This window comes from Girardinichthys multiradiatus, chromosome 3 (genome assembly GCF_021462225.1).
Source record: "Girardinichthys multiradiatus isolate DD_20200921_A chromosome 3, DD_fGirMul_XY1, whole genome shotgun sequence".
Taxonomy (NCBI): Eukaryota; Metazoa; Chordata; class Actinopteri; order Cyprinodontiformes; family Goodeidae; genus Girardinichthys; species Girardinichthys multiradiatus.
Genome location: NC_061796.1, coordinates 6,443,230 through 6,462,162, shown reverse-complemented (window position 1 = coordinate 6,462,162; position 18,933 = coordinate 6,443,230). Strand labels below are relative to the sequence as shown.

Genomic DNA, 18,933 nt, shown 5'->3' with positions numbered 1-18,933 from the left:
GGTGCATTAGACAATGCAGGCCCCTTGAAAAAGAAGGTAATTATTCATAGGAGGCTAGCTCCCTGATTTAATTCAGAGCTGCGTACTTTAAAGCACAATGTTAGAAAATTGGAGAGAAAATGGCGCTCTACACACCTAGAGGATTCCTACTTAATCTGGAAAAATAGCCTACGGTTGTATAAAAAGACTCTTCGCCAAGCTAGAACAGCTTATTTCTCATCATTAATAGAAGAGAACAAGAATAATCCTAGGTTTCTCTTTAGTACTGTTGCTAAACTTACACAGAGTCATAGCTCTGTTGAGCCATCTATTCCCTTAGCTCTTAGCAGCCATGACTTTATGGGATTCTTCCAAAATAAAATTGTTTCTATTAAAAAGAAAATCTTTGACATATTCCCAAAGATGATTACTTCATCCTCAGCAAGTGAGACAACATTGGAAGTAACTGTAGAATCTGATCTGTGTTTGGACTGCTTTGATCCTGTGGAGCTTCCTGAGTTATCAGAAATATTAGCTTCATCTAAACCTTCAACTTGTATGTTAGACCCAATACCAACCAAATTATTTAAGGAAGTGTTCCCTCTGATTACCAGCCCCATTTTAAGTATGATTAACCTATCCTTAGTAAATGGATATGTACCACAAGCTTTTAAGGTAGCTGTAATTAAACCTTTACTTAAGAAACTTTCGCTTTATCGAGATGACTTAATAAATTACAGACCTATATCCAATCTTCCATTCTTATCTAAAATCCTTGAGAAAATAGTTGCTAATCAAATGTGTGAGCATTTACACAGCCTCTTATGGCCTCAGATAATGGACTTGTGTCTGTACCTGTTCTGTTAGATCTCAGTGCTGCATTTGATACAGTCAATCACAATATTCTCTTAGAAAGGCTGGAATATGCTGTAGGGATTATGGGAACAGCGCTAAACTGGTTTAAATTTTATTTGTCTGACAGATTTCAGTTTGTTCATGTAAATGATAAATCCTCTTTAAACTCCAGGGTTAATTGTGGAGTACCACAAGGTTCAGTACTTGGGCCAATTCTCTTTACTATATATATGCTTCCAATAGGTCAAATTATCAGGCAGCATAGAATAAATTTTCACTGTGACGCTGATGACACTCAGCTTTACTTATCCATGAATCCTGATGAGCCCAACCAGTTAGATAGACTACAACCATGTCTTGAAGACATAAAAACTTGGATGACTTTAAATTTTCTGCTTCTAAATTCAGACAAGACAGAAGTTGTCATCTTTGGACCAGAGTCTTTGAAAAAGAAACTAGTCAATCACTTAACCTGGATGGCATTAAATTGACCTCCAGTAATAAAGTTAAAAACCTTGGTGTTACTTTTGACCAGGACATGTCATTTAAATCCCATATTAAACAGGTTTCTAGGATTTCCTTCTTTCACCTCCGGAACATTGCCAAAATTAGAAATATCCTATCCAGGAGTGACGCTGAAAAACTAGTCCATGCATTTGTTACTTCAAGGCTGGACTATTGTAATTCGTTACTATCAGGATGTCCACAAAATGCAGTTAAAAGCCTTCAGCTGATTCAAAATGCTGTAGCAAGAGTTCTGATGAAAATTAAAAAGGGAGATCATATTTCCCCTACTTTAGCTTCCCTTCATTGGGTCCCTGTTAAATCCAGAATAGAATTTAAAATTCTCCTCTTCATATATAACGCCCTTAATGATTTAGCTCCATCATACATCAGAGATCTGATTGTTCCATATGTTACTAACAGAGCACTTTGTTCTCAGACTGCAGGTTTACTGGTGGTTCCTAGAGTCTAGAAGTAGAATGGGAGGCAGATCCTTTAGTTATCAGGCTCCTCTCCTGTGGAACCAGCTCCCAGTTTTAGTTTGTGAGGTAGACACCCTGTCTACTTTTAAGGCTAGGCTTAAAACTTTCCTTTTTGATAAAGCTTATAGTTAGTGTGGGTTAGGTTATCCTGAGCTATCTGCCTTATTTTTTACCTCCGTCGTCTTCCCTCCCTGTTGGATGGAGTACGGGGGAGTCAGGTTTAGCCTAAACCGGCACAGTTATGGTAGAGGTGCAAACACAGCCTCCATTTCTGCTACCTGTATGACCCCCTCTCTTTTCCAATGGTTATGGTCAGTCTGACAGAGAGAGGTATCCCACTTGTGGTTTTTAGTATAACAATGGCCATTAGTGGGCTCAACATGGACAAACTGTCTACTTTTAAGGCTAGGCTTAAAACTTTCCTTTTTAATAAAGCTTATTGTTAGGGTGGTTTAGGTTATCCTGAGCTATCTCTGTAGTTATGCTTAGGCTTAGGCTTAGGCTGCTGGAGGACATAATGACCACTTTCACCCTCTTCGCTACATTCTCACACTACTCTCCAATTTTGCATTATTTGCTGTTTTTTCAGCTTTTAACTTTATGTTCTCTCTCTTTTCTCTTCCTAGAAGCTACACCTGACCTGACTCTGTGTCTATCTGTGACACCTTTCTGGAGGGGGGCATTGTCCAAGCTTCTGCTGGCAACAACTTATTGCTCACCTTCTACCGATGATCCACATGGCCCTGTCTTTCAGTGTTTAACCCTTTCTCTCTCCTAGACAGAGTAATTGATGGAGCTTTTACTGTAACTAACTATGTGCTCTCTTTCAGACTCTAACCTTGAAAACTGGCTCAGAGTTTATCTGTTCTTTCTTTCTAGGTGAAACAACTAAAGGAGCTACATCCATTAACATTTACTTTTCCTTCCCATAGAAAGGACTCCTGGATCAGTGCATCTTTGTTCTCTTTGTGTCTCTGTTCTGTTCTCTCAAACCCCCAGTTGGTTGTGGCAAATGGCCGCTCACACTGAGCCTGGTTCTGGTTCTGCTGGAGGTTTTTTCCTGTTAAAAGGGAGTTTTTCCTCTCCACTGTTGCTACATACATGCTCAGTATGAGGGATTGCTGCAAAGTCAACGACAGTGACTGTCCACTGTCTCTACATGCTCATCCAGGAGGAGTGAATGCTGCAAGTCTCTGACTCGATGCAATCTGCTGGGTTTCCTTAGACAGAAAAACTTTTTATCCAATTTGAATAAATAACTGAATCTGACCGCACTGTTCAATGGTTAGGATTAATTGAAATGTACCTGACTTTTGTGAAGTGCCTTGAGACAACATTTGTTGTTAATTGGCACTATATAAATAAGCTGAATTGAATTGAATTATTTATACTGTAAGAACATGAAAACCTTTCTGTTGTAGCACAGAAAATAAGCAAATCATAATATGGTGATAATATATTGTTCAAACATTGAACAACAAAGTTTTCAGAAAATAATGTGATATATTTCTATTTTTTTTATGCTAAGGTATCAACTCTATGCTTTCAAACAAATTTCCCAATCTCTTCTAATGTGTTATCACTTTATCACAGTTTGGTTGCTTAGGGTTTTTATCTCAGCCATTTTTAAAATTGAACTTGCTTTTTGTGATATTGTTAGGTCAAAGCGGCTGGTCTATCTTAGATAGTTTTCACTGTGTAATGTCCTGTTGTTTTTTGGCTTCCTGTTGTCACCTTCTGACTGTCACAAACATCACATAAAAAGTTCCTAATCCCATAGTATACACTGTAATTTCAGCTAAAAGCTATACATTGTCATATTTCGTTTGGCAGTTTATGAGTGCTACCTTCCCCTGACTTTTGTTTGGGTTTGAAGAACAACCAGTTTTTGTATTAATAACCTCAATGAACTTTACTGAGAACACAGAGGAGATATATCTGCCAGTGAACAATCAGGAGACTCTCATAGCTCAGCATGGTTGTTAAAAAAGCTATTTTCTGAATTTGTACTGACGTAACAAAAACAGTATACCATCCAGGGGTATATTTTTTTCACCAACAAATGTATACTGACAATAAAAACACAGCTTGTTGATGAAGTCTGAATTTCCACGTAGGACTTTACAAATTTTAGTGCTTTTGAACATGGGATTAAAGAAAAAGATGGCTAAATCTGGTGTATCTATATTTGGGCTGATGACATCACAAGAGGCACAGTAGCAGACAGCACTGGTGAACACCGGGTCAACATAGATTGTAAAACATTCCAGCAGCACTGAAGGGGTTCAATGTATGTAAAGTTTGCTCACTTTTTTAGATTCACAGAATCATTATAAGAACACTTAATCAGAAAAATAAAAACAATGGGGTAAAACATGATAAACCTTTTTAACAAATGGACTAAAAAACTTATTGACAGCTCAGTTTGTTAGACATCACCGACCCCCTCCTGGACCCCCTGCAGTTTGCCTACAGAGCCAACAGGTCTGTAGATGATGCAGTCAACATAGCCCTTCACTTCATCCTCCGGCACCTGGACTCCACAGGAACCTACGCCAGGATCCTGTTTGTGGATTTCAGCTCTGCCTTCAACACCATCGTCCCAGCTCTGCTCCAGGAGAAGCTCTCCCAGCTGAGTGTGCCCGACTCCACCTGCAGGTGGATCACTGACTTCCTGTCTGACAGGAAGCAGCGCGTGAGGCTGGGGAAGCACGTCTCTGACTCCCTGACCATCAGTACCGGTTCCCCCCAAGGCTGTGTTCTCTCTCCTCTGCTCTTCTCCCTGTACACCAACAGCTGCACCTCCAGTCACCAGTCTGTCAAGCTTCTGAAGTTTGCGGACGACACCACCCTGATCGGACTCATCTCTGATGGTGACAAGTCCGCGTACAGATGGGAGGTGGACCATCTGTTGGACTGGTGCAGCCAGAACAACCTTGAGCTCAACGCTCTAAAGACAGTGGAGATGGTTGTGGACTTCAGGCAGAACCCCGCCCCACCTGCCCCCATCACCCTCTGTGACTCCACAATTGACACTGTGGAATCTTTCCGCTTCCTGGGAACCATCATCTCCCAGGATCTCAAGTGGGAGCCAAACATCAGCTCCCTCATCAAGAAAGCCCAGCAGAGGATGTTCTTCCTGCGGCAGCTGAAGAAATTCAACCTGCCAAAGACTATGATGGTGCACTTCTACACAGCCATCATTGAGTCCATCCTCACCTCCTCCATCACCATCTGGTACGCCGCTGCTACAGCCAAGGATAAGGGCAGGCTGCAGCGTGTCATTCTGTCTGCTGAGAAGGTGATTGGCTGCAGTCTACTGTCGCTCCAGGAACTGTACACCTCCAGGACCCTGAAGCGGGCAGGGAAGATTCTGGCTGATCCCTCCCACCCCGGTCACAGACTCTTTGAGACTCTCCCCTCTGGCAGGAGGCTGCGGTCCATCCGGACCAAAACCTCACGCCACAAGAACAGTTTTTTCCCATCTGCCACCAGCCTGGTTAACAAAGCCCGGAAACCACCTTGACACTCTACCTTTCCCCCCCCCCCCCCCTTTTTTTTGCTAACAGGACACCTGTAACTTTTAACTCTACGCGTTACATTAACACTCAGCATGGACTCCTGCTTTACTTACACAATGATCACCTGCACTGTTGTATTGCTCTTGCATCTTATACTGCTCTACATTTACTCTCACTCACTTAAAACTGTGCACATATATTTATATTATATTGTAGATATGTTTATACTGTTTAATTTGTACTGTATTGCACCAACTACGCCGAAACAAATTCCTTGTATGTCCAAAAACGTACTTGGCAATAAAGCTTTTCTGATTCTGATTCTGAAGTGTTCTATTTTTCCTATATGTGATTGAGAAGACTGACAAATAAGATGTCATTTTTCAAGATAGCAAAACTGTAACCAAGTCTTTAATAAATCTGCTAGCTTCAGAAAAAATTTATAAAAATTGTACATTCAACACCAGGTCAGAAGAAAGTTCTACATCCTAAAAAAACATATATTACTATTATGACACCACAACATCGAAGTTTGCAACATTTTAGTACAGTGTGTGCACGAAGCACACACTGTATTGTCTGAACCACCTACCAATTTACTAAATGATTGATTGACTGAATGCCAAGATACATTAGAAACACTTATATAAAAGATGTTTAGTCTAGTGTAGCTGGTCAGAATGAAAAGGTACAATAAACAGTTGTTTTCAGCTCACTTTTATGAAACATTTAAATGTAACAAAGCCCAACAATAATATAAATTATTTAAAAAAAACCAACACATCATAAAGAGAGAGCATAAAACTGAAAGAACTTATTACATACAACTGTTAATTTTTGAGTGTGAAACAATCCCCCATAGACTGCTTTGACTGCTTGCTGATTTATTCACATAAAATAGCACCACCTAGTGGCGTTTACAGGTGTTTAGGTTTGCTGTGTGATTACTCCTTCATGTGACAGGTTATGTGTATGTACCATCTACGCTGATAACTTTCAATTACAACTCAACAGTAAATTACCGTTTTTGCACTCAAGTGGTGATGAATCGTCATCAGGCATGAGGCAATCAGTTCAACATTTACCACTAACACACAGGCGTTGAAAAAGACCTCTAAAAATGACAATGTTGACATATGAATCAAACTTCTATGCAGAGGTTTGAGGTGTTTAACATATTACATATACCACAGTAACATAATCATCATTGTATATAATTTTCTAATTTCCTATTTCTAATAATTTTTACTAACACAACATTTTTAAGTTGAAAAAAATCTGGAGGATTTTAAAGTCCTTTTCCAAATGCCTCCACCTTCATAGGGTTTACAGTCTGTAGGGTAAGATGCACAAAGATGGAACAAAGATATAATTATAATGCAGCTGCAAATTTAAGCATCATTTATACATCGTTAGATTTCCTTTATGCTTATTAGAAAAGGTAATAAAATATTTATTGAAGCATATAGCAGTTATGAACCATAGGCACTAATCAGTGCCTATGAGGATATCAGTGGTAGGCATCAATCATGAATGACGGCGACTATTTATTGAAACTATTAATTTGCTGACCTAAACTGTGGTGAAGACTGAATGTAACTGCACACTTTGTTGAAGTTTATCGCTGGTGTGGAACCATAAATAACATTTGCGGGCAGTATTGTGCCAAGTTTCTGTTTTTCAAGTCAAAAAAGAAGAGGAAGCTATTCAAATAACTTGCTGCAATGCTTTTTTTTTTTATGTTGAGAAACAACGTGAGATTAAGAAGCCTAATATCTTTTGCAGTAGGAAATTGCATAATGTTTTTTAGCCTAAATAATTGCACCTTGAATTCTTTGTAACTCAATATGAAACTAGACAATGGGAGGTAATTACATTTTGAGGCAAAACTAAACAACATTCAAAGCGAAGTAGAAGATATACTTAGCGAATAAAAAGTAATTTGATATATACAGTATCATTTACATTTTACAGTTAAAGTGTCTGAGTAAGCCTCACATCTCAGCATCAGAGACCGACTTATCTTTGCTCCGAATGTTGACCATTGAGGTTGTGTAGGTGCAAGAGCGGGACACCTCCTCCTGGAAAGCGTTCTCCAGCACCTTCAGGATGGATTTGCGAACTTTATCTTTGAAGTCCTGGCCCATGAACACGTAGAGCAGCGGGTTCAGGCAGCTGTTGAGAAAGGCCAGGCTTGTGGCAATCGGGACTCCAATCATGATGATGTGGATCAATGTTTCATGATTAATAATGTGGCTCACTAGTTCAATCAGACCCAGGATGTGAAAGGGAGCCCAGCACAGGAAAAACGTGATAATGATGGCGGCAATTATCTTGATAGGGCGACTGGACTGGCTGGCCAGTGTGCGGTTCCGTCTGAGGTGGTGTATTATGACGGCGTAGCAGGAGACGATGACGCTGAAGGGGATGACGAAACCCAGGAGGAATCGGGTAATGCTCATGACCTTGTGGCGGAAAAGTTGCAGTTCAGCCACAGATCTATTTTCACTGTCGTCAGACAGAGCAAAGTTGTTGAAGCAGTTGATGATGTTCTCATTCTCGTATGACGGCCCTGTGTCCCTGAAGACAAAATATGGAGCGCTAAGGATTAAAGCCAATGCCCAAACGCACAGACTGACATAGGAGGCCTTCCGTACATTCCTGTGGTTCTGCGACCAGACGGGCCACACAACAGACACGCATCTGTCCACGCTGATCACCACCAGAATGTAGACGCTGGCAAACATATTCAGGAAGCTGATGGTGGTGTTCAGTTTGCACATGAACTTGCCAAACGGCCAGTGGAAGTCCATAGCTGTGTATGTCACACTCAGAGGCAGGAAGGCAGTGAAGAGGAAGTCAGCCATGGCCAAGTTGAGGAACCAAACCGTGTTGACTGTTTTTTTCATCTTGAATCCAGTCACCCAGATAACCACTCCATTCCCAAGAACGCCCAGCACAAAGGCCAGTGAGTAGACGATGAGAGACATGATGTTGAGGGACTGCCTCAGTTCAGTGGGCTCATCCTTGTAGTTATGATCATCATTGTAGTCATAATCGTCATACAAGGAATCATTGTTGGTTATATCAGTTAAATTGCTGTGATAGTAAGGAGAAGTAGTCATTGACTCCATCATTGTTGAAAATCCTGCAAGAAAAAACAAAATATTAGCATTCAGTTGTCAGAAAATAAAATAAAACTGCTAAATCTAAATATTTTTCTGATATTATTGTCTCCCTGGTTCCCCCTTTGATGCTGTCCCCCCCCCCGGCTCCTTAAGGAGGCCTTTCCTTCCTTGAGGCCCTCTGTTCTTTTTGTTGTGAATAGCAGTTTAACCTCAGGTGTGGTGCCAACAACTTTTAAACCTGCTGCTGTACAATTGTTGAAAAAAACCATATCTCCTTCTGCGTTCTCTGAGGTCAGCAGATAAGATGCTTTTATCGATCCCACGCACATGATACAAGCTCAGAGGTGACAGAACTGTCTCTGTTGCAGGTCCAAAACTGTGGAATGATTTACCGCTATATGTCAGGCAGGCTCCCACTCTCACAGTTTTTAAGTTTTGTTTAAAAACACACTATTATTGCCTGGCCTTCGACCCAATGTGAGCTGTTTTTAGCCCTTTTTAAAATGTTTTTATTGTTCTAGTCATTGCGATTGTCTTATTCTTACCACTGCTAATTTATGTATTTTATTCGTTGTCCTCTGCTAGTTCTTTTTATTGTACAGCAGTTGTTGCTGTTTTAATGTGCTTTATAAATAAAGAAGTAAGGTATGTGGTAAAAAACAACAAAAAGATTTGAAAGAACAAACTAAAAAGCCCCATAACTTTCTTGCCTCTGGCAGATTCAGGTTTCAAGTAGTTTTTTGTTTTATTTTATGTAAACTTACATTTTTTTATGTTTATGTTTGGATGAATTGAAATGTTTTATTCTGACAGATTTGATTTGAGTTCACCAAGATACGTTTGGAAGGTTGGACATAGTTTTTGTTGTAGGTGTTGAAATAAACTGGTTGTACTCTAACAACTCTGACACCTTTTTTTATGAGGAAGTTGTTTCTTACAGTTTTGTAGAACCTGTAGAGCAGAAAATACCTAAAATAGAACCTGTCTAACTAAATCTCAAAAACCAACACATCATGCCACAATTCAAAGAACTACCAGAATCAATGAGAAAAAAATGATTTAAATCAACAATCTTGAAAAGGGTTACAATGTCATTTCAATGATTTGGTACTCCAGACAAACACAGTGAGATCCATTAATTTAACATGGAGAAAACATGTAAAAGTGGTGAGACTTCAAAGGAGTCGAAGCCTTCCAAAACTACTCCAAAAGTGGACTGAAGACTTATCCAGAAAGTCAAAGAAGATCCGAGATCAACATCTAAAAAACTGTAGCCCTCACTTGGATCATAGTACAACAACAATAGAGTGGGCAAAATGGCAACCATGGGAGAGTTACAAGGCAAAAACTACTGTTTACCCCGAAAAAGCAAAACAAAGGCTTGTCTCACATTTGACATACATCTTTATGATCACCAAGAATTTGGGGAAAATATTCTATGGACTTGTGAGAGAAAAGTGAAACTTTTTGGACGGCGTGTGTCATGTTACATGTAACATAAAACTAACACAGCAAACTAAGCTCAAGCTCACCTGGGTTGTGCAGTAGGTCAGTGATTTAAAGCACAATGACAAATCCACAGGTAAGTGTCTTAAAAATCACCAAATTGTAGGTTTTGGCATTGCCTATTAAAATATCTCCTTTAAATCCGATTAAGGGTGGTCAGGTTCAGAAACCCTCCAAAGTTAGAACAATTCTGCAAAAAAGAATAAGCCAAAATTCCTCCACAAAGGTGTAAAACCCACTTGATGGCAATAGTTGCCACCAAGGTTGGCACAACCAGTCATGAGGTTTGGTGAGCAATGACTTTTTAACATTGTGTTAGGCTGTGCATCTGAAAATTTTAGATTACATGTTTTATGTGGAGACTGCATTTTACAATCACTTAGGTTATCAGGTTAAACAACTAACCAGCAAGCCTAATCAAAGAAGGTATAAGAGGAGGTTGTGGATTAGAAGTAGGTCACATTTTTGACCCGCTTCTAATGTTCTCAAGGGTGATTTTATATCACTTCTAGAGATTCATGAGCATCATAAAGGAAGGGGGGGGGGGGTCATGAGGACACATCAGGAGGAATATATCCTCACCCTCGTCACCTGACACGCTCACCTGAGAAAAAATACACCCATGTAAAGGTGTATATGTAGTGTGTTTAAGTAAGGTTTCAGTGTTAGGTTTTGTTTCCTGTTGTTGAGCTTGTGTTGCAAAGACTCTGAATTTCTTTCTATAGACCTCAGTTTCAGTTTCTTCAATATAAGTGTTTTGGGAAAAACAAACATTTTCAGTTAAACAAAAAACGTTCATTTTGTAACTGTAATAATTCCAAAAGGTTTGTTCTAACATAGAAGATTGCTAACCTGACATTTCGTTGTTTTGTTTTTTTCAAATGACAGGTTTTAGTAAACAAAGCCAGTACTGTCTGTTTTTATTTGATCAAGAACTGAGTCGTTTTTCCACACACAACATACATGTTTCCAGTTATATAGAGATGAGGGGATTTATTTCAACTTCACCTCAAGTCTTGACATAGGCAAACAATTTTAGAGCATGATGGGTCCTTATTTAAAATTGCTATAGGTCAGCATAACACATTAAGTGCGGCACACTACCTATACACCTTGCATATACACCTGACATAGACATAGTGAATGTACTTAGATTTGTATGAAGATATGTTCTCCTGATTTCTCAAGTTTCAAAGTGTATGAAACATTTTGACTCTCCTATTGTAGGCTTGGAGCCACTCTGTAAGCGCATATAGACACAATGAAGAAGCTTTTCCGCCGCAACAGTGGCAAATTAAAAGGGTTTATGACGCTTTGGACATGTGCACAAAGAGCAAAGCATCAATTTCTCCGCTGCGTGAAAAGCTGGGATCAAAGCGAGAGTAAATGCGGAACCCAGTTTGAAGAGCAGAAGTTTTTGTTCTCCGTCGTAGCCGCATTGAAACCAACACAAGGCATGAAACTGTTCCCACGCAGTGCGGCTGTGAAGCCTTAATTAACACTCTCGATTTATTTCTAGCAATTCTGTAAGAATTGCAAGACTCCTTCTGCAAGAAGAATGATCTTTGTCAGTAAAAAAATAATAATAAAAAAATTATTTCATACATTCCATCTCATTTGCAGATATCTTAATTGAGACAACTGGCTTTAATGGATCTCCATCTTTTTGTTCTTGATGAAATACGTGGGTTTTTAAGTGTCCTACCTTGTCTCGTCTGGATCAGTACGACGCCTGCAGTTCCCCGGAAAGCTCTGACGGCTTTGGGGAAAATGTGGAGCTCAGATCCCTGACACCCTTAAGTGTTTGACATCACATCGGGGCGGTACGTCCAGGAGCAGTCAGCCTTATCATCTGGTGAGCAGAGAAGATGTTGCACTATGTGCTTCTGCTTTGCAAAATACCTTCCTACAGACATCTGTTCAGTTTTTTTTTTTTTTAAGTATCCCATATCAATGAGAGGCCCACTCAATGAAGCCGTTTTCATATTTGATCACATTACATTATATGTAATGTGATCAAATGTACTGCATGGTACATGATTGTTGTACTGCATGAAGTGGAAGGAAAAACGTTGTTTTAACATTTTTTAATAAAAATTTAAAACGCAACGTTCATTAACATTCATCCCCTTGAGTCAAGATTTTGATAAATCCCCCTTAGCTGCAGTTCAGTTAAACGTGCATCTCAAAAACTACCATATCACCATAAAGTTTTATTTAAATTCATAATTCACTTCAAAAAGTTAAACTCATTCATCATATAAATCATTACAAACAGAGTTATGTATTTCAAATGTTTATTCCTTTCTGTTGAATTTTATGATTATGGCCCACAGCTAATAGCAATACAAAATTCAGTTTCTCAGAAAATTATATCAATCCACTTTAATTTGGTTTTATGTAACATTTCATTCTCTAAGAAACTTTATTCTGGATTTACATTAGCTGTTGGCTAATTTTTGGGATGAATTTCCAGTGATAGGAATAACAGCGTCAAAATACACGGCGTTACTTTTTTCAGTAAGGAGTGATCAAACTAATTACTTTTTAAATCGTTACAACAACAACGTTACCGTTATCGACAATTAAATGGGCTGCGTCATAAACTAAAGCTACTCTTTGAAGCTCTTGTCATTTGTTGCGGCTCACAGCCACAGGAGCTAAACTTTTTTTCTTCGGTGAAGGGAGGAGCGAGGCAATCGCATAAGTGATGATGATTGGCTAAGGTAGAGTTAGCTTTCATGGTAAGCCAATCAGAGGGAGTGGTCAGTTTATACAGAAACACACATGGCAGCCCTGCTCAGTTCTGGGGGGGAAGTGGAAGTACAGAGACTACTTTATTCTCCTTGAGGTAAAAGGCAGGCCGTACATGTGAAGTAAATATTAAAAGTTCGGTGTAAGTAGGCTATTCTATGTAATTCCACTTTATGCAACCAGCTTGTGAAACCGTAGAAAAAAAATCTAAATTCGTTGACATATTTAAACTGAAAATAGTAACACAAACTACACACAGTTGGACTCTGTTTTCTATTTGGGTGACATCTGAAGGGAATGGGTTGCATTGGATTTTATTTTTACGCATAAGAGAAAAGGGATCTGAATAAAATGCAAACTACATATACAGATTTTTATTTGTAAAAAAGGTAACTGTGTGATCTTTTCGTTACCTGTGTTCATCCTGATGAAAAACACAGAACTTTGTAGCTGTAACGTAATAAAATGCAAAAAGCTTCATGGCATATAAATATATGCAAGGAGCTATAAATGTGTATTTAGAGCATGTAGCTTGTCAATCTAATCAGTCTTTTTTGTCTCAACAGCGATATTACAATGTGTTAAAGTGTAAATCTTTTCCTGAGATGCCCTCAGATACTGCATGGCAGTCCTTTGGGAAACGTCAAAACAGAGCATAAACAAACAGCTTCAGTAAATGCACAAATTGAGGGTTGTTGAGATGATTACCTGAGAGAGTGAACGTCTGACTTCTCATCCGCCCACTGATGATCCAGCAGTGTAATGTTTTTGTCACTACGCGGGCTGAGCTCATGTTTTGCAGCAGGTTAAGTGTTCAGTAATTGCTGCGTGTTGACTCTCCACCTGAGCACATAGATTTTTAATGTCCCGTCTTTTCACCCTGGATGTCATCATTTAGCTGAGCTGGCTGAATCTGCAAGGACTTGGACACAGCTTTTCCTGAAACAAAGCAGACGTTTGCAGTAAACTTATATAACTTACTATTCTGTTTCTCAGCATCAATAACCCTTTCAATATAGATGAAATCCTGGTAATCATCTAAAAGACACAGCACAATTTAAAGCTCTGTGTTATGTGACATTTAATAAACTTTTAACACAACTTAACATTTAGGCTTGTAGATTATTAGACAGTACAAACCTTGTTTTTAACAATTGGACCCTTAAATAAAGATTTAAATGAAGCATCTCCTTTCACTTGTTGAAACAACAAAGAGAAATAATGTTCCTTGAAAAGTACCAAGTTAAATATAAATTCCTTTTTACAGGCTGGATATTTCTGGCTGCTTTATCACTCATAAAATCATTACAGAAACAAGCCCAAACGAAGCAGTAATTTTTCCCAGTAGTCATTTTTTTTACACCAGTCAGGCAAATTCCTGTGCTTGGTTTATGTATTAAAGTTTTATGGCATTAGAAAAAAAAAATACCATTGATGCAGTGTAATAAAATCCAGATGAACATGGGGTAGTGGGAGTTGAAGACTGCCTGATGTCTGCTGAGCGAAGCCCTACCTTTAAGGGAACAAATGCTGCATCAGAGTTTCCTCTTACATGGTCCCTCTTTACTCTTGATTTTGCCTCCCAAACACCCATGCTTATATAGCATGGTTATGAGCCGATCCTATTTGCAAGTAATTAAAGTGAAACTTTAAAAACACTAAATATAAGCATGAGTGGGCCTACAGTTTACTGCTATAGGTATCTGACCTTACCCCACGGAAATATGGAAGATGAAGTAGCTTCAGTTGTGGCTATTTCTGTACACATCAGTTTCATACTTATAATCCCTCTCATACTTATTGGCAACCCTGGTAAAGATTCTAATTCAAACGCAAAAATATATTATTAACCCCAAAGGGAAACTATATATCGGAAGGATCTGTAGTGTTCTGTGTTGCAGGTAATCTAAAGAAGCCTCTGACAAGACATCAGAGTTTTCAGAGTTGGCCTGAGGGTTCTTTATTTCATGAACCTTATGTAGCTTTTTACATGTTTCGGCTGATACTCTGACAATTTCTCTTTACTACCTGTAAAACAAAATGTTATTTTCCTTAATAAATGTAAATAAAATTTTATCCTTCAGCACAGATTGTGTTCAACGTGACTTACAAGGGAGGGACAACATTTAAGCTTTGGTACATAGAAGGTGAAACTGATAACCCGTTTGGTGCCAAATCTATTTAAAAAACAGGAAGTGGAGCAGATACCAGAGTATCAAGAAATTGCAGATAAGGTTGAATAGTTTCACAGATTCTTAACTCACAGCATTGAGCACTCAGGCCTGGGTTCCCAAAAATGACAAAAATGACAAACGTTACAGAGTGTGAGCTGCTGGTTGTAGCCTAACCCCAAAGCTGGGTCCCCTGCTTGTTTACACATACCCCACACAGGAACTGGGGCCTGCCAGTAAACCAGATGTGAGGGGGTGGAAGGAAGGCGGAGAGTGGAAATCGGAGGAAAGAATAAATGAGAGAAACCCCCGATGTCTGTTTACTTGCCCTCAGTCCCTGCATGTGCTCAGACCAACACCCTTTATGATTGTGTAGGTGGGTTTATTTCTCTGGTATCTGTTTTCTAGTACTTTCAGGATTCAGGAAAAAGAAAGCTCCCTCTGGGATTTATTTTGCACCAGTGCTCACGGCAATGTTTTAAATCTGCAGAAAATGTTCTTCATCCCAAACTTCAGCTCCATTTGTGACACAGACTTCTATTCTTGTTTTTGCTTAAGTGATCAAATACATCCAGCACTCTTCATCTTCACTATAAAAATGCGCTCCTGCAGTGCAGATGTTGCAGTGCAGCCCCGCTTCGGATTGTAAAAGCAGACTGGGTTTTTTTGTATTGCAAGAGTCTGCAGGGGATATTAATAGTCATCTCAAGGCTATAGTTTGAGGGAAGCCTTCAGAGCTCGAGGCTTGCCAGCGTTCTTGATTTACCAACCAAACGTGCAATTATGTGCGTACCACACAAATACCAATTTGGGTGTGTTGAATAACCAGCTGAGGTTTTTACGGGGGGAATTTCAACTTTAGCAGAATGCTGTATGCAACGGTTAGAAGTTTGGGGGTTTGAATTATTTGAGGCAGCAACTGTGAGGAACCTAAGAGACAAAATGCAACTGAACGTGTCGACATTTGTGTCTGAGTATGGTTTTTGTGTGGGAAACTGAAACAGTAATGACACACTGGTACTTCTTGTATTACTCTAACACGCCCTGTATTTTTCATTGCAGTTTTGTGCAAACATTTTAATTTTGCAGCTCTACAGAAATCTAAAATGTTTATAAATCTCCACCAGCCTCTGGAGGAGTAGGCTGGAGACAAACCTTTTGTGATGAAACTTCTAGTAAAGAAGCAACTGGTGGGAATCTGCTCTAACCTGAAACCCTCAAAGGTTTGTTGATCTTGTTGTGGTGTTCCGACTGGAAATCAAACCCCTGTCTCACTGCTGTGGGGAAGTCAGGAATTTTGTTTTTCTGAGTAAAAACTGGTCTCAACAGCTTTCATTCACATAACTTAGTAATCTTTTCTTGTGCGCATGTGTGTGTGCCATGAATTCACCACACACAGTGAAAAAAGCTGAGCCTCAATAACCTCAATAACCACTTCCTTACATACGTCTCTGCTTTCGACCGCAGCGTCTGGTTGCTCCTCAGCAGATACATGAATAATCAGCCTGGACTCTAAGACAGAAAACAAGCTTGGCGATTCATAACCACGCATATTTACAACACAGTGGCCTCTTTGTCCTAGGGTATTTTGAGGTGCAGAATGACATTATGGATTTAGAAGATGCCAAGCACTGCAATGGACTGGTAACCTGTCCAGGGTGTACCCCGCCTCTTGCCAGTAGACTGCTGGAGATAGGCACCAGCCCCTCCCATGACCCAGTACGGAAGAAGCGAGCATAGAAAATGGATGGATGGATGGAAGATGCCAAGCATGGGGCAGGAGATGGCTGAATGTGAGGAAGTTTTTATTGTCTTCTGTATATACAAACATGCAGCAAATGTAAAAAAAGAAAGAAAATGGAAGATCAATGGAAGATTTTGGTTACAGAAATGTTAGTTGGTGTTTTTATTATCCAATTTGACTGCTTAAGTCATCCAGCAATAATGTTCTGATTGCTGCTCAGAACCAAAGAGGCATTTGGATGCCATATGTGAGACTAAAAGACTCGTCCAAATGCACCGCTGGCTCAGTGAATGTTTCCCATTGTTGCACGTTTTTAATGCCATTATTTGTTTAGTTCTTGCTAGTAAACACATACGCTTTCTGGAAAATGCTATTTGATTTGATGGCTAATTGAGCAAACTATGTTTTAAATAAATGGTATTGCTAAAATTCTTCTTTCACTTGTTGAAACAGCAAAGAGAAATACTGTTCCTTGAAAAGTACCAAGTTATAAAAAATAAATTCCTTTTTACAGACTGGATATTTTTGGCTGCTTCATAAAATCATTAGAGAAACAAGCCCAATCTAAGCCGTAATTCTTCCAATTAGCAATTTCATTTTTTTCACACCAGTCAGGCTAATTCCTGTGCTTTGTTTATGCTTTATAATGTTTTATGGTAGAAAAAAATACCAGTGATGCAGTGTAATAAAATCAAGATGAACATGGGGGAGTGGGAGTTGAAGACTGCCTGATGTCTGCAGAGGGAAGCCCTACCTTTAAGGGAACAAGTGCTCCACCAGAGTTTGACCTCATACTCAAATTTACTCCTACATGGTCCTTCTTTACTCTTGATTTTGCCTCCCAAACACCCATGCTTATATAGCATGGTTATGAGCTGATCCTATTTGCAAGTAATTAAAGTGAAACTTTTACAAAGTTTTCCAAAAAAAGTTGTTCAAAGTTTTAAAAGAAATGGAGAACAAAGGTGGAGAAAACCAAACTAAACAGAGGAGGCTTGCAGCAAAAGGTCCTGGGTACAACTCCTGATCTGAAGTCTTTCTGCATGGAGTTTGCACGTTCTCCCAGTGCATGTGTGCGTTCTCTCCGGGTACTCCGGCTTCCTCCCACAGTCCCGAAAACACGAGTGTTGCATTGAATGGTCTTTCTAAATTGCCAGGTATGAATAGATGTGTGCATGGTTGTTTGTCCTGTGTCTCTGTGTTGCCCTGCGATGTACTGACAACCTGTCCACCACCTCTCACCCGTAGACCACTGTAGATAGGCACCAGCTATATAGAAAAATGGATGAATGGATAATTTTTTCTACTTTTTTCAAATTTTTCCAGATTTTTTTAAAGCATTTTGACAGTCTGTAAATTTTAAAATAATTATGTAATATATCGCTTGTAATTTTATTTAACGTTTTCTTCATAATTATTTATTATTGTTTCTATTATTTATTTATCTATCCTTCCTAATATTTCCTTACTAGACATACATCTTTAACTTGTCCTGTTACTGAAACTATAAAATTTCTCCCTTGGGGGATCATAAGGTTAATCTTATGTCTATATTAATAATTATGTGCTTATTTACTCGACTGTTGCATGATCAAGCCAGTAGTGTTTAATTAATTCACTGCTGTTCATTGTATGGAGAATATCTCTCCTTTCTCTCTGTCTTTCCACCATCTTCTCTGCTTAACACACTCTTAGGCTCACTAAAGTCCTCCTCGCTACTCTTAACATTTGTTAACTTTCGGAGGTGGTCTATAGGTGCTTTATGAACAACATTTATCTTATTGAGGGAAGATTCTAAGAAAAATCTTATAATTTGAGAAATTCTAAGATTTTTCTTAAAATGACTTCACTAGGATCTACCTCTAGTTTAGGATTCTTTGTGCACACAAGCCCTGATGCTGCAGATGCTTGGCTGGAAGATTGTTCTGCTCCAACCAACACATGAGCAGCCCGCTGTCTTAATTTCTCCTGATGATAACGCCACAACCCAGCCTCATTGATTTTTGGCTCTAAGAGCAATTTACAGCAAAGAAAATATTACCTTATTTAAGGTGTTAGGAACACAGCCATGGGTACAAAATGAAAGGCCAGTACGAACTTTTCTGGAACTTTCAAAATAAATCTCACTAACCTACTTACACCACAGCCAGAAATGGGGTAAAAGCGGACTTCCCGTGACGTGACTGTCTAAATAAAAACACCGCTTTTGCAACAAACTGACCTTTTCCACACCGGTCCCCAGAGGAACTGGACGGAGGGACACAGCGTGCGAATGTCTCTTTGCTGGCA

The 18,933-nt window shown here is 39.3% G+C and overlaps 1 protein-coding gene across 1 annotated transcript; it reads right to left on the bottom strand.

The window, feature by feature from the left end:
* Window positions 1-6,041: 6,041 nt before the first annotated feature.
* LOC124864704 (chemerin-like receptor 1) lies at window positions 6,042-13,584 on the bottom strand. The gene is made up of 4 exons (XM_047359584.1): window positions 13,438-13,584; window positions 11,681-11,827; window positions 7,340-8,489; window positions 6,042-6,674 (listed from the first exon to the last, which is right to left on the bottom strand). The coding sequence occupies exons 3-4, from the start codon at window positions 8,476-8,478 to the stop codon at window positions 6,668-6,670; spliced, it is 1,146 nt and encodes a 381-aa protein (XP_047215540.1). The 5' UTR covers window positions 8,479-8,489; window positions 11,681-11,827; window positions 13,438-13,584; the 3' UTR covers window positions 6,042-6,667.
* Between the last annotated feature and the right edge of the window lie 5,349 nt (window positions 13,585-18,933).

Coding starts and splice junctions, on each gene's coding strand:
- LOC124864704 (XM_047359584.1), bottom strand. CDS start 8,478: ATGATGGAGTCAATGACTACTTCTCCTTACTATCACAGCAATTTAACT.